Source organism: Erinaceus europaeus, chromosome 4 (assembly GCF_950295315.1).
Source record: "Erinaceus europaeus chromosome 4, mEriEur2.1, whole genome shotgun sequence".
NCBI classification, from domain to species: domain Eukaryota; kingdom Metazoa; phylum Chordata; class Mammalia; order Eulipotyphla; family Erinaceidae; genus Erinaceus; species Erinaceus europaeus.
The window spans coordinates 73,090,658-73,104,906 of record NC_080165.1 but is presented as its reverse complement, the minus strand read 5'-3'; the positions used below and the strand labels follow the sequence as shown (position 1 = coordinate 73,104,906).

The 14,249-nt window shown below is 34.0% G+C and overlaps 1 protein-coding gene across 49 annotated transcripts in view; it reads left to right on the top strand.

The window, feature by feature from the left end:
• Positions 1–14,249, top strand: part of RIMS1 (regulating synaptic membrane exocytosis 1) — a 557,900-nt gene that overhangs the window by 418,798 nt on the left and 124,853 nt on the right. For 22 of the 49 annotated variants that reach the window (XM_060189936.1, XM_060189938.1, XM_060189942.1 and 19 more), the window contains 2 exons: positions 671–742; positions 8,623–8,735. In XM_060189936.1, coding sequence (XP_060045919.1) covers positions 671–742; positions 8,623–8,735 — 185 coding nt within the window. Of the gene's footprint in view, positions 1–670; positions 743–7,405; positions 7,589–8,622; positions 8,736–12,956; positions 12,987–14,249 lie in introns of all 49 variants that reach the window. The other 27 variants (XM_060189943.1, XM_060189974.1, XM_060189962.1 and 24 more) reach the window with 5 other exon arrangements.

The following is a 14,249-nucleotide window of genomic DNA, read 5'->3' as shown; positions in this document are numbered from 1 at the left end:
ACTGACTCTTACTTTTTATTTGATATATATGATTATCTTGATAAAAGCTGCATGTTTATTAAACCATCTTTATAATAAGTTCAGATAATGCTAATAATTCACTTATGATAAACATGTTTATGTGAAACTTACTTCTTTAGCATCTTTCCTTTTCATAATTTTTGTTACCATTTTTCATAAGTGATTTATAATGATTTAAAGATTGTTAGATTACAGGGGTATAGTTCCTCTTCTAAATTTAGTGTGAGGGAAAAAAAAAACGAGTTTCAACTTCTGAGTGTGAGGACACCTCAGCCTTTCAAAGTCTTTCAGCACATCTAAATCATTACTATTATTACATCTACCTTCAGTACATCTTCACCATTGGATTTATTAACTCATTGGAAATGTGAGAGTTGCTCAGCAGAGACCAATCATTGCTACATACTGAGCTGTCTAGACAGTTGGAATATCAGTCATTTGTGTCTGCTTTTTGGGCAACTTGTGTCTTCCATTCAGCACCAGTTCTGATATTAATTTGATTATCTATTTTTTTATTTTAAAAGTGCTAACAAAACCATTTAGGTAAGATAGCTATCATATGTCATGCCTATTGCTTTTATCATTGCTTGATAGTACTGTAGCTTTATTCATCATATATTTCGTATTTCTTTAACATTTCATTCCACAGGCACTCCAGAAAGTCTGAAAGATCTAGCATCCAAAAACAAACTAGGAAAGGCACTGCATCTGATGCAGAAAGGTAGGCTTGGTGTTGTGTTATGTAGCCATCTTCTATTTTACTTATATACTCAGGGATGCCTTTAATTTTACATTAACAGCTCTCAAAATATTAATCATGCTGCTTAATGACATTTACATTAAACAGCTATCCATTCAATAACAGACATGTAGCTTAAAGGCACTGGTTTTAATAAAAATCTCATTTCTTTGTGTTAATTCTGATTTCAAAAGAGGACTAAATCTATATCCCTATATATTTTAGGAGATATGAAGTTTGCTTCAGAAACCTTTCATTTGTCACCAATTACTGTACTTCCTGTAATCTCAAGTATTTTGGTGTCTTTCATTTATCTAACTGATATCATCTCCTAACAACCTCTTTTCTGTTGATGGATGCTACATGTTATAGCCAAAGATATGTGCTCAGTTAATTTAGAAAGGTCCAGGAATTAACATCTTCTACATGACTACAGAGACAACAAAACTCTATTAGTATATGTTCACTTATCTAATGATATTTGAAAGCATGTAGGTTGTCATAGTTGTAAGTGCATTCATACGGCATAGTTGTAGAGCTGCTGTTTTGTTCATTAAGTCATAGATGAACTTTAAACATGAGATGTCTGTAATTGATTTTGAGTAGACAAATTGTAGGGCCCTTTGACAGCATCTTGTAACTTGTATTAAGACATCCAAATGTGTATAAAAACATTAGATAGACTGTAGCAATATAACTTGTACAACTAGTCAAATAGAATCTGTACAATTCATTAATTCAGTTAATAAATGTGTATTAAGACAGGTGCTAAATTCAAAGAATAAAACAATGATCAGAGGAGCTGCATGGTGGTATGCCTGGTTGAGTGCACATGTTACATGGAACAAGTCCTCTCCTGCATGGTGTGGGGTGGGGGAATCTACCAAGGAAAAGGGGAGAACACAAACAGTGAAGCAGTCCTATCCTGCAGGTGTCTCTCTGTTTCCCCTTTCCCTCCCATTTTATCTTCGTCTTTTATCCAAATCCACAAATAAAAGTTAAAATATTGTACAAAAAGGAAAATTTCTCAGGTGATACTATCTCTGAGCTGGGATAAGAAGTTAATAACTTTGTATTATTGACTAATAGGGCTATAGGTAGGGGTAAAATGAAATTTATTTCTGGTCAGTAATCTATGGAGATAGTAACTATTTAGCTAATTTTATTTACATGGAGTAAGAGTATGATAAATCTAAAAAAAATGTTGACTAGGGAGGTGGGTGGTTATGTACCTGGTTGAGTGCACATCTTATCATTACAAGGACCCAGGTTCAAGCCCCCAGCCCCCACCTATAGGGCAGAAACTTCACAAGTGGTAAGGCAGTGCTGAAACTCCCTTTCTCCATCTCTCTCTCTCTCTCTCTCTTTCTCTCTCTCTCTCCCTTTATATCTACCCCTGCCCTCTCTATCTGTCCTCTTTAATATAAGAAAGAGAGAGAGAAAAAGAAAGAAATGGTGACTAGAAGCAGAGGATTGCTTATGCAGGTACTGAGCCATAGAGATAAGCCTAGTCACAATAAAAAGAAAGAAAAAAATGTTGAATAGAAATTCAGCTTAGAAAAGGAAATGGAATTCCGGGGGTGAGGGGGAATCACAAAATGTTAGCAGGATAAAGGCAGTTATAGATGACGAGATAGGTAATCTGTAAAAAAATAGTATTAATTGTGTTTGTTTGTATATCTTACCATCAACTCAGCTATGTAAAATCTCTTTGCTAGCACTGTCAATAAATTAACCTTAAATTATTTTAAGAAACCTTGCCTCAGTTATAATTATTTTGACATGGTTGAATTAGTTTTCTTAGTCATATCCTTTTACTTCATTGAAGCTTTACTTTATTTAATAATTACTAGTTGAGTGATTATAATTATATTTTTAGAATCTATCAGTGAATAATTGTATTTATTTATTGTCAATAATTTTTCTTATAAAATATTGGAATTTCATACTTTATAGCACAACTGTTGAACTGTTGACACATAGATTAATGATTGTGTGTGTGTGTGTGTGTGTGTGTGTGTGTGTGATATAAAAAAGACAGAAAGTGAAAGAAAGCACAATACTGAAACTTCCATCAATGTGGTGGGTACTGGGATAGATGCTAGGTCATGCACATAGCAAAACAGTACACTATCCATGTGAGCTATCAATATTTTGCTGACCCACAATTTATTTAACAAGCCGATCTTTTAGAAAGAGTAGCTCATTCTAGTAGAGTCAATTGAAGGTGTTTACCTCCACATGTATTACATTTGGTTGTCTTCCTCTGTAACATTGAGACCCTGTAGGTTTTAAACACAAACGAATCTTCTGTACAATAAGAAAAGTGAAAAAAAAAATAAAAGTGCAGGTCTTACTATAGTACAAGTCTCTTATTCTGTTTTACTGAATTTTCTTCTTATGGAACTACATTCTAGGGGTCAGGTAGTATTTCACCTGGTAGTGCTACAAAGTACCATTAACCCCAATCCAGTGCTGTGGTTCCCACCTACAGTAGAGGTAGCTTCATGAGTGATCAAGCAGTGATGCAAGCGTGTCTCCTCTTTGCCTCTCTCTCCCTCTCTCTTTCTATCTGTAACCTGCTATCAAAGAGAAAAAAAGAAAAAGAAAAAGAAAGGAAGGAAGGGCTACCATGAAAGGTGGAATCATATAGACATGGACCCTAGTGATATCCCTGGTAGCAAAACAAAAGGAACAAACAAACAAAAAAATCCATACTCTACACCTTAAATCTGGGATTATTTTTTCCAGGACTTATATTTTTCCTTGCTTAACTATTTGCATTATGCTGTACTAATGCTATTGGAAAGATCCTGTATAGGTGTCTAATGGCCACTATAGGACAGTAACCATTTTGATTTAACCTTCAATATATGGGTATGACTATCTTTTAAGAAATTAAAAATAAACCCCAAAACTGTATTTTGGAACTGTCATAGAAGCATTTTATTGCATTTTAATTTGTAGAAATAGAAATTTCTAATACTTTGGTATGAAATTATTTATTATTATTATTATTATTTTAATATTTTGTCTAAGTGTTAATTGCCAGAGCTTGGTTCCCACCACTCCTGGAGGCCCTTTTTTCCTTTTTCCTTTTTGTCTATTGCTTTTTTATTATTATTTTAATTGATAGGACAGAGAGAAATTGAGGGGGAGAGAATGGAGAGGGAGAGAAAGATAGACACCTACAGACCTGTTTCACCACTCCTAGTGTCCCTGCTACAGGTAGGGATTGGGGCCTTGAACTCTGCTCCTTGCACATAGTATTATGTGTGCTTAAACGAGTGCACTACCACCAGGCCCCTGAAATTTATTTTAGGTAAGTGCAAGTCAAGCAACTACTCTTAAGAGAGTAGGACTATTGTATTGTATGGTAATATACACTTTTGGATAAAGATTCAGATATATTTAGGTTTGAATTAGAATTTTACTCTGGAAACCTCACTTTTATCCTCAATATGGCAAGATGATGAAGATGATAGATAGATAGTCAGATACTCATTAAATGTTATTTTCCTAGCATACTGCTCCTAGAAACCTCAGAAAACAATTGTTAACCTTCCCAAACATGTTGATACAGATTTGGACAAGCATTTGTAGTTGGTTGATAATGCATCTGGATATGTGAAATTACACTTTTCATTTTATGATACAGAAAGCAAATGTTGTCTTCTTAGGGAGCAACAACAATGTTGTTGCTCAACAAATTTTAGAGTTTGGCAAACCTGAAAATTCCTTCTTTGATCACATATTAACTTATATTATAGCCAGTAACTGTGTTGTCTCCAGTCTTACCACCTCTAAAACAGAAGTATTTCTCAGTGCTGTGATGATAGCACATAAACAAAACATACAGAAAAAATAAAGCAGGCATACATGCACATACTTTCAGTGCCTGTTATATTTAGAGAGCTCCATATTGTTGCTCAATAAATAACAGTTGTCGCTATCTTTATACTGATCTCCCATTCACTATCGGATCCATTCTTGAAAATATTACTCTAATTCTTTTCCAGCCTTCTTACATCCTAACATTCTTAGACATCCCATTTCATTAAAAATGTCGAGACCCATCAGCTTATATTTTTCAGCATTTCACTCCTGTACCTTAGAAGTTCTTGATGAATGCTCTTTTCCTCTCATCTGAAACACACTGTACTTGTTTCCATCTCTCACGTTCTTCTGGAACCTTCATTCATGTTCTGCATTTTCACATGCTTTGGATTTCCCTCTTTTAAATCAATCTTACTACCAAACTTGTTTCTCGTTTCTTAGGCAAAGTGGTTTTCTATACGGACTCTGGTCTGTGTTTTCCTGTTTTTTCATAGTTTTACTGGTGATATTGAGAGCCTTTATTATCTGTCAAAGAATAAATATTTGTTGTGTTAAGTGATAAACCTCAAACACCATATGCTATTTTCAGACACTGAATCTAAGATGGGAGGTGAGAAAAGCCATTTAAGAAAGATGGAACAGTTTTAATATAGGGAATATTGTCAGGGGGTCGAACGGTGGTGCACCGCATTTAAGTACCCATAGTATGAAGCACAAGGATCCCAGTTGGAGCCCCTGGAGTCCCACCTGCAGAGGGGTTACTTCACAAGAGCTGAAGCAGGTCTGCTGGTGTCTTCTCTTCTTCTCTATTTCCCTTTTCCTTCTCAATTTCTCTATGACCTATCCAAAAAAAAAAAATGGAAGGAAGGAAGGAAGGGAAGTGGGGAGAGAGAGAAGGAAGGAAGGAAGGAAGGAAGGAAGGAAGGAAGGAAGGAAGGAAGGAAGGAGGGAGGGAGGGAGGGAGGGAAGGAAGGAAGGAAAAGGAGAGGGGTCAAATAGTAGTGCACACATAATGCAAAGTGTAGGGACCAGCTCAAGGATCCCAGTTTGAAACCCCACTCCCCACCTGCAAGGGATTCTCTTCACAAGCATTGAAGTAGGTCTGCAGGCATGTTTCTCTCCCCCTTTCTAACTTCCCAGCCTCTTTGAATTTCTCTCTTTCCTATCCAACAACCAACAACACAAATGGAAAAATGGCCACCAGGAGCAGTGGACTTGTAGTGTAGGTATAGAGCCTAAGCCATGACCCCAAAGGAAAAGAGAGAGAGAGAATGTTGTCAATTCTTGGGTCCAGGTGGTGGCACACTTGTTTGAGCACACATTACAATGCACAAGGACCCAGGTTCAAGCCAGGTCCTTACCTTTGGGGAGAAAGCTTTGTGAATGGTGAAGCAGTGCTGCAGGTGTCTCCCTGTTGCTCTTCCTCTTGATTTTGCCCTATCCCTCTCGATTTCTGGCTGCCTCTATCCAATAAATAAATAAAGATAGTACAAAAGAGAGATTATTGTCAGCTCTTTATCATTATATTGGAAAATTGAGATCATGTAGGTTTGGAGATTTACAATAGGGTCTGATAATTTCTTAGTCCATTGTCCAGAAATAATAGCACATTTATTTTAAAGATCTAGGTTTTACCTTTTGGTTCTTTAGAACCAATAATTTCCCCCTTGTTAGTGTTTTAGAATAGAAGAGACACTGTGGAACGAAACCATCAATAATGTCAGGGTGATAAATAGACATTATTTACTCTCACATGCTTTAACTTTCTCAGTTTTACATTTTTTTAAAAGTATGGGACTGTTTTACACTGCTCTGCCACAGTGACAATACAAATTAGGGTTTATGTTTTTGTTTTGTTTTGTTTTGATTTGATTTGATTTTGGTCGTCACCTGGATTTCACCACTCCAGGCCAACTTTTTTAGATAGAGACAGAGAGTCAGTGGGAAAGGGAAAACAAAACACCATAACTTAAGCTTCCTTTGGTATGTTATGAGAAGACTCAATCCTGGTCATGCCCCTTTAGGTATTTTAAATGTGCATTTCACTTAAAATATGTGAAGAAAATATGAAAATGTGTATGTTTTCAATAAAAGTGTTTTAACATTTTATAAGGAAGCTTCATAATAGCTTTGAAAACTATTAAGATATGTCAATGCATGTACAGATGTCTTTTGAGACATTTTTACATCATATTAGACGTGTCTTATTCACATATCAGCCATTTGCATTTAGGCAATTCAATAATGCAGAACTCTTCATCTTTTTTGCATTACTTTAACTTATTGGTCCGCTTAAATTAGCTACAGATGGCATCTTTCTTTGGCTTCCCATTTAGTATAAATTACAAAATAAAGTTTTCAACAATTAATAAATACATAGAGCTCAATAAATTGTTTTCTTCTTGGAGATAGTCACTTGAGGTGTCCTTGTTTTCTTCTAATTATATTCACTCATTTAACCAACTTATCTTGAGCTATTCCTCTCCATAGTCCTATATTCTAGGCACTAAAGACACACCTCAGTAAAAACTAGGAGACAGAAGATCTCTGACCTCATGTGACTTGTAAGAAGTTTATTATGTTACTAGAATCTAGAATAGCCCTCTAAAAATATACATGTCGTGTACATTTTCAATATATTGTCAGTTTGGTTTGCATTCCTTTTGAATAATACATGATGGGTTTTCCTTTGGTTTTTTAAAATCACTGTTTCATAGGAGTAACCAGGTTTGCCTTGGACAAATGTGTTGCTATCAAAGTTAATGTGAACCTGCTGACTGAAGATCTTTTTTGACCCTAATATTTTAGGGTTCACCCACCATGTCTTTCTAGAAGGGGATACGCAGCCCCAAGAGCGACTGATCAGCCAGTCTTTAGGGGAAAGCATCCTGCTCGCTCAAGGTCGAGTGAGCACTCTAGTATCAGAACACTGTGTTCTATCCACCACCTTGCCCCAGGAGGTTCGGCGCCACCTTCTCCGCTTCTGACAAGGTCGCTATTCAGTGTCCAGCCCAGCATTCATGTCCTGCCTCCGGGTGTTGGTGTGGTGTTGTACCTTCCTGAACACTCAACGCTTTCACTCATTATAACACCATAATTTTTAATCCTTTCTTTGTGACACTTAAGCCTCTTCCACATCCTCTATTACTTACATCTTTCTTCACTGTGCTGGTGGTATTCTATAGCTCCTGCCAACTAGCCATCATTGAAAATTAAATTTAGCTGTGTGATGTCCTTCCATCTGTTTGTGGCATATTCATATACAATTTTGAACGATGTGTAATTCTTTACAAGAAATTACCTACAATGAAATGTCAATTTAAAAAGTGTAAGAGAAATTTTTTTTTCACAAAAGAACATTTGCTATGTATTCAGTAAATTCTTAGAATACTGTAAAGTTTGCTAGTTATTTAAAATGTTTGAATGCCAGCAGGTGGAGGTCAGCTTATTCCTGTGCAGTACAGATATATCTGCAGTCTATCAAACTTTTTGATAATTTTGATCATTGCACCACATTATTTCATACCATATATCCCATGTTTAGTTTTTGTATCCTAGAGTTTTTCCTATTTAAAAAATAAAACCCAAATGAATGGTAACATAAAGTCAAGGCTGTTCTTGTCAATCATGAATACTACTTATATAAATATTTAATAATGCATTTTAGGCAACAGCCTTTCTTAACAAATTTATCCATACTGCTAAGATTCAAACACTATAAGCAGTTCTGCACTGTCAAAAATGGGTATTGTCACAACTCCGTAGAAAAATGATGACAATGAGTTGATTCTGTTCAGTCAAGGATCTGGTATGCGGAACTGTGTGGCAGGCATTACCCTCTCTCTTTTAGCCCCTTGTTGTAATATTCCTTTTACACATATCAGAGAAGTATTTGATTTTGCATCCAAAGCCCCAATCGGGGAATTTTGTCCGTTTTAATAGTAATAGAAAGAAGGGACATATATTTGTCAAGTCTCAGTAGAATTTATAATTTCCTATCTCCCCTTTTTGTTTTCTGCCCACAGGATGCACCGACAAGGAAGTCCAACCCAGTCTCCTCCTGCAGATGCAGCCTTTAGCAATAGAAGAGGAAGACAACTCCCACAAGTGCCAGTGAGAAGCGGCAGTATAGAACAAGGTATCCATCAGATAAAGAGAGATCTTTGTCCATTATTTTGGAATTTGAGAAACACCTCTTTTTACCTTCCTTTTTTATTCAATGAACAGGTCTGAGTATATGTAGTTTTTTTTAATCCTACGAGCTTATTTCTTAGAATTTGACTCCGAAATGGTTCATACCATATATACTGTTGTTGCTGAACAAGTGAGTGAATGAAGTTTGAATGGTCAATCAAAAGAATATAATTCTATATTCACCTTTACACAAAGGGAGAAAGGAAGAAAATATATTTTTAAATTCTACTCATATATGGTGTGTTCTGTGCTAAATTAGGACATACTTAACCTCATTTTAAAATAATTTGTAATTAAATACTTGACCATATTGAATTTGTTCATATTGTTAATTTATACAGAATCTTTGCAATATCTTATTTTATATGTTTGATAGTGATTTAAAGTAAAAAATTTCAATGGGTAATTTTGGTAATTTTTATTATAGTTTCATTTAGTCAAAATATTTGCACATTTTATTTTCTTGGGAGCAGGGGGTAGGAAAGAATATAAATGGGATAGCTTTGATAAAAACAATACTATTATCTTTATGTGACCCAAAGTATTATCCTATTTCTCCTTAGATAAAATAATTTACTGGTATATTTATCACATAAATTCTATCTGGTATTATAAAGCAATTTACAGAATTCATTTTTAATTTGGGGATATAGTATAGATGCACTAAAGTTACACCTAAAAGATGTTCTGGCAATCATCATTCCTCTGACAGGAAGGTTAATATTTGAATCTTTGTTTTCAATGGTATTGGTTGCTCCTTGTGTAAAACTCGTATTTCATTCTATGTTGAGGATGCTGGATATGGATTTTATTCACTTAATTGAATTTCTTTACTGAATGTATCATGGTAATAAATACAATGTTTCGAAGATTGTTATGGCAGAATTTGTAGGCAGAATACTTGGTTGTGGAAAAATTAACCCAGATTTTAAGAATTATCAACATTTTAATAGAGGAATGCTGCTACAATGAACTGTGAATTTGAATTTGTTTAAATTATATGTTTTTTTATGTTATAGCACTAAAATTCAGGACAGTTAGAAGGTGCTCACTTACCTAATAAAATATATATGTGGAACTCTGAATTTCTTTTCTGAAAATAACAATTCATGGAAATTTTTAGTTCATGTGTTTAAAAAGTTTTTTTTTGTTTGTTTTGGAACATTTTAAGATGAGTGGTATAAAAACTCTGATATGCAGTAAACTTAATGAAGTTTTAAGTATCGGTAATGATTAAGCTAATCATTGATGAACTCCTGTTGCACAACTACAAAAACTAACTAAAAATTCTCTTGATTAGCCACAAACTCAATGCAAATGGCTATATTTTATGTCTAAAGAGTTATGTTTCTAAAATTCTTTGCATTTCCTTCAGTTGCTAAGACATTCCACCAGTTAAAAGGCATTTAAGGGTAACTGCATAGACTCCCGTATAATATGATTATAATTATATTGTTTCTGTAGAAGTACTAATTGTGCTTACAAAATCTGTTGGAATGTTTGCTAGATTTAAAGTTTTAATAAATCTCATATTCTATTGTTAAGATCAACATTACTGTTTACGATATCCATATTTACAGTTGTCTTTCAGAAAAAAAAAATCATAGGATTGACTTGAGATGGGAAGAAAGCAGTACTCAGGATAATGAACTTAAGGAGATATTTTGGCTAATATTTATAAATACACTCATAAATACTTCCTGTTGTTGGGGGATTCTGAAAATTGTGGTCTTAGACTCATACAGATAAAATACCTTTGAAATATAGCAAACCATTTTTTAATATTTAAATGTCCTTTAATAATAAAGTAGATCTGATTTCCTTTATGGTGTAAACATGTGCTTTTGGACTTTGGTAATTATGATACTGTTTGCCATCATTTTATGGGTTGTTTTTTTCAAATTGAGTAGATGTGATATCTTTGTGTTTCCTAGATATATTTTCCTCAAAAGTAAACTTCAAATTTGTTTCATGGCCTAGATGGAAGTTAACATAGCCTACATAAGATTGACTTCAATATTCTTTCTAATATTTAGAATTATGTTGTTTTTTTCTTTCTTTTGTTATTATTTCTTAGACTTTAGCTCTATCATCTACAAGATTAATGTTGGATGCAGTTTATTTGCAATTGGCTCAGCCTGCACAGAATTTGCCTCCCTTCAAATTCGTTTTTTTTTTCTATTTTTGAAAAAGTATGTCTTTCATTTTTAAAATCAAGTGATGAAATGATAAAAATATTCTGCCCATTCACAGTTTCTTGATATAGTTATATACATCATTTATAGAATACATGGTGAAAGACTATTTTGTTCTATATTTAAATATATTCTGGATGTTTTCTTTTCACTGATATTCAGTCTTTTACTCTCTGTATCATAAAAGCAGTGTGTAAGGCTAAGAAGAAAAGACATGCTCTCTTAATTTTTGTAAAAAATATTTTAAGGTTTCTTTAAAGATTGAGAACACTAGCTTATTTGTTACATGGAACCTAATTGTATTAAAATATATTTGGAGGAAAAGAAGAGAGCTATTACAATATAGTTTGAGATAAAGTACTAGGAAAAAAGCAGTCTTAGGAATGTGGGAGAACAGTTTAAGGGATTGGGGTGCCTCTTTTACTGTGTTTGCAGCTTAGATTTGAGTCTCAGAACCACAAAACAATTGCTAAGGTAGTAGCAGAACCTCTGGTGCCATGGTATCTCTCCCTTTCTCTACATCTCTCTCTGTTTCTCTGTCAGGATGAAGTGGTGGTCCAGAAACAGTGAAATCATGCATGTGTGGCTCACTGACTCATTAAAAAAAAATCAAGTAGCTTTAAAATTTTCATAAATCTAATGTTATATCAAGACTTCCAAGAAATTTCTTTGGTTGTATTTCAACACTGTGCTCCAATGTAGCACTTAGGAAGAGTAAGACTGATAGCAGCATAGTTGGTTATATTGACTGTATGAATATTTTTTATAATTTTCTGAAGCCAACCAACTGATCATTTTGTGCTCACTAAATGTATTTTAGAAAACTGTAAAACTTTCATTTGGTGTGTCAGTTATGCTTTATGTGTGTTAATATTATGAGAGCTATATACAATCCTAATGATGTCCCTCTCCAGAATTATCTAGGTAGACCATTATTTCTCAGTAAGTAGTATACTCACAAGGGATAAGATATAAAGCTTTATAAAATGCTTAAGTGGTATAGTCTCCAAAAACTTGCACATTGGAATTTTTTTAATTTTTTTTTTTCCTTTTCAATGAGAGCACTGCTCGACTTTGACTTATATGCTGCTGCCTGGTGTCAAAGATTGAACCTGGGACCTCAGAGCATCAGTCATGAATGTCTTTTGCATAAGCATTATGCTGTCTCTCTGACCCGCACTTTGAAATATTTTAATGCACTTAATTTGAGAAAGAATAAATGACAGCTTCAGCTGTAGTGTAAAATGTTCAAAATAATTTCCACAGTGAAAAAATATTACAACTACTTAGTAATAAATGGTACTTATTTTTCATTTATTACATGAAATTTAATATTTACCTGAAATACTATCAATTTTAAATGCTAAAATCTCAACTTTAAATATTAAACTTGCTTTTATGTCCATATCAATAAAATTAAAAGCCACAATGGATTAAAACTAAAATGTTTTAATATATTCATATAGAAATATACAATTCTTGGGGCTAAGTGGTGGTTGAGCACATATATTACAGTGTGCAAAGACCCAGATACAAGCCCCCAGTTCCCACCTACAGGGGGAAAGCTTCACAAGTCTGTCTCTCTCCCTCTCTATCTCCCCCTTCCTGTCAATTTGTGGCCGTCTGTCTAGTAAATACATAAAGATAATAAAAATTTAGAAATACACAATTCTTAAAAGTCAGGAAAACATACCACAAAATATACTTTTAAAATGTGAAACACATCAATCTCACAATGCTTTTGTTTTTATTTTAAATCTTCAAATATGTTAAAATCATTCTTTCTCTGATTAATTTTAGTGCCATATTTAAGATTTCCTCATAGTTTGTTTGACAATTTACCATGTCATATTGCATGTTATGCATTTTATTACTCATGCCATTGTGTTGATTCATATTTTCATGTCTAACTATAAATTTGCTGATTTTTTCCTTTGTTTCCATCATTATGTGCATTTAATTCATTGAAGAACAAGAAAAAAATAAGTCTTCCACAAAAGGTAAATATTTATGTAATGCTGTAACCATTTAACATTGTTTATTTTCTTTTCATATTATATGAGTTATATAACTACTGATATAATGAGCAAAATTATTTAACACATATTTTTCCCTGAAATAACTTTAGAGCCTTTACTGGTCTTTTACATTGTGAGAAATTCACAACAAAAGAAAAATATTATTTTTAAATTAAATATCTTTGCTTCATAATTTATCTACACTGGCAAGGAATAATTCTTTAGAAAAATATTTTTATGTTTTTATTTGTTACATTACTGTCTTCATAGAATATATAACTCTTACTATTATATGTGGTAGTATATAGTAGAAAGGAATAGAAAAATCCCTGAGTATTTCCTTGTATGTAAACATTTACCTTGTTGAGTATCAGAGTCCACTGCAGTCATAAATCTGTGAAATGGTTGTCTAAATTTTGCTCCCCTTTAATACAGTATTATTGTAATGCCCATTAATTCTATCTAACAGAGGGAGACAGAAGGAAAATCATTCAACCTCTTTTGTTGGCACTTTGCTCATCTTCACTCTTATTTATTTGCCTTCAGGGTTATCGCTGGGGCTCGGTGCCTGCACTATGAATCCACCTCTGGTGCCTTTTTCTTCTTTTTTTTTAATTCCACAGAACAGAGAGGAAGGAATTGCAATGGGAAGGAGAGATAGAGAGAGGGAGAAAGACACCTGTAGACCTGCTTTACCACTTGTGAAGCAGCCCCCCTGCAGGTTGGGAGCAGGGGCTCGAACTCAGGTCCTTGTACATAGCCTTGCACATAGTACTGTGTGCACTAAACTAGGTGTGCCACCAATTGGCCCCCTGATCTTCAATATTCTTGTTATTAGAATCGCATTTGATATTTGATCTCTCACACTTGGGCTTCATGTAGATGTAAACCTCATCTCACTGTCATGTGCCACCTATACTATTTCCTATTCAGTGTTATTGGGTAATTAAGTATTTGCACTTGAGATTTCAACCTAATGAAACAATCATATTAATACCACTTAGAAGTTACATAAGGCTGTACAGTTTAGTAAAAATACATTTATTCCCTATTTTAATATGGATTACTGATTGGCACACTAATTTCTAGTATATACTAACTCAAAAATTTATCGCTCAGAGAATACCCTTCCCATTTTTAGATCCTGTTCTGTGGATGATGAAACTCAAGTTCAGAAAACTTGTGACTTTGCTCATCCACACTGCTAATAAATGGAACACAAGGCCCAACTTCTTAATTCTGGAC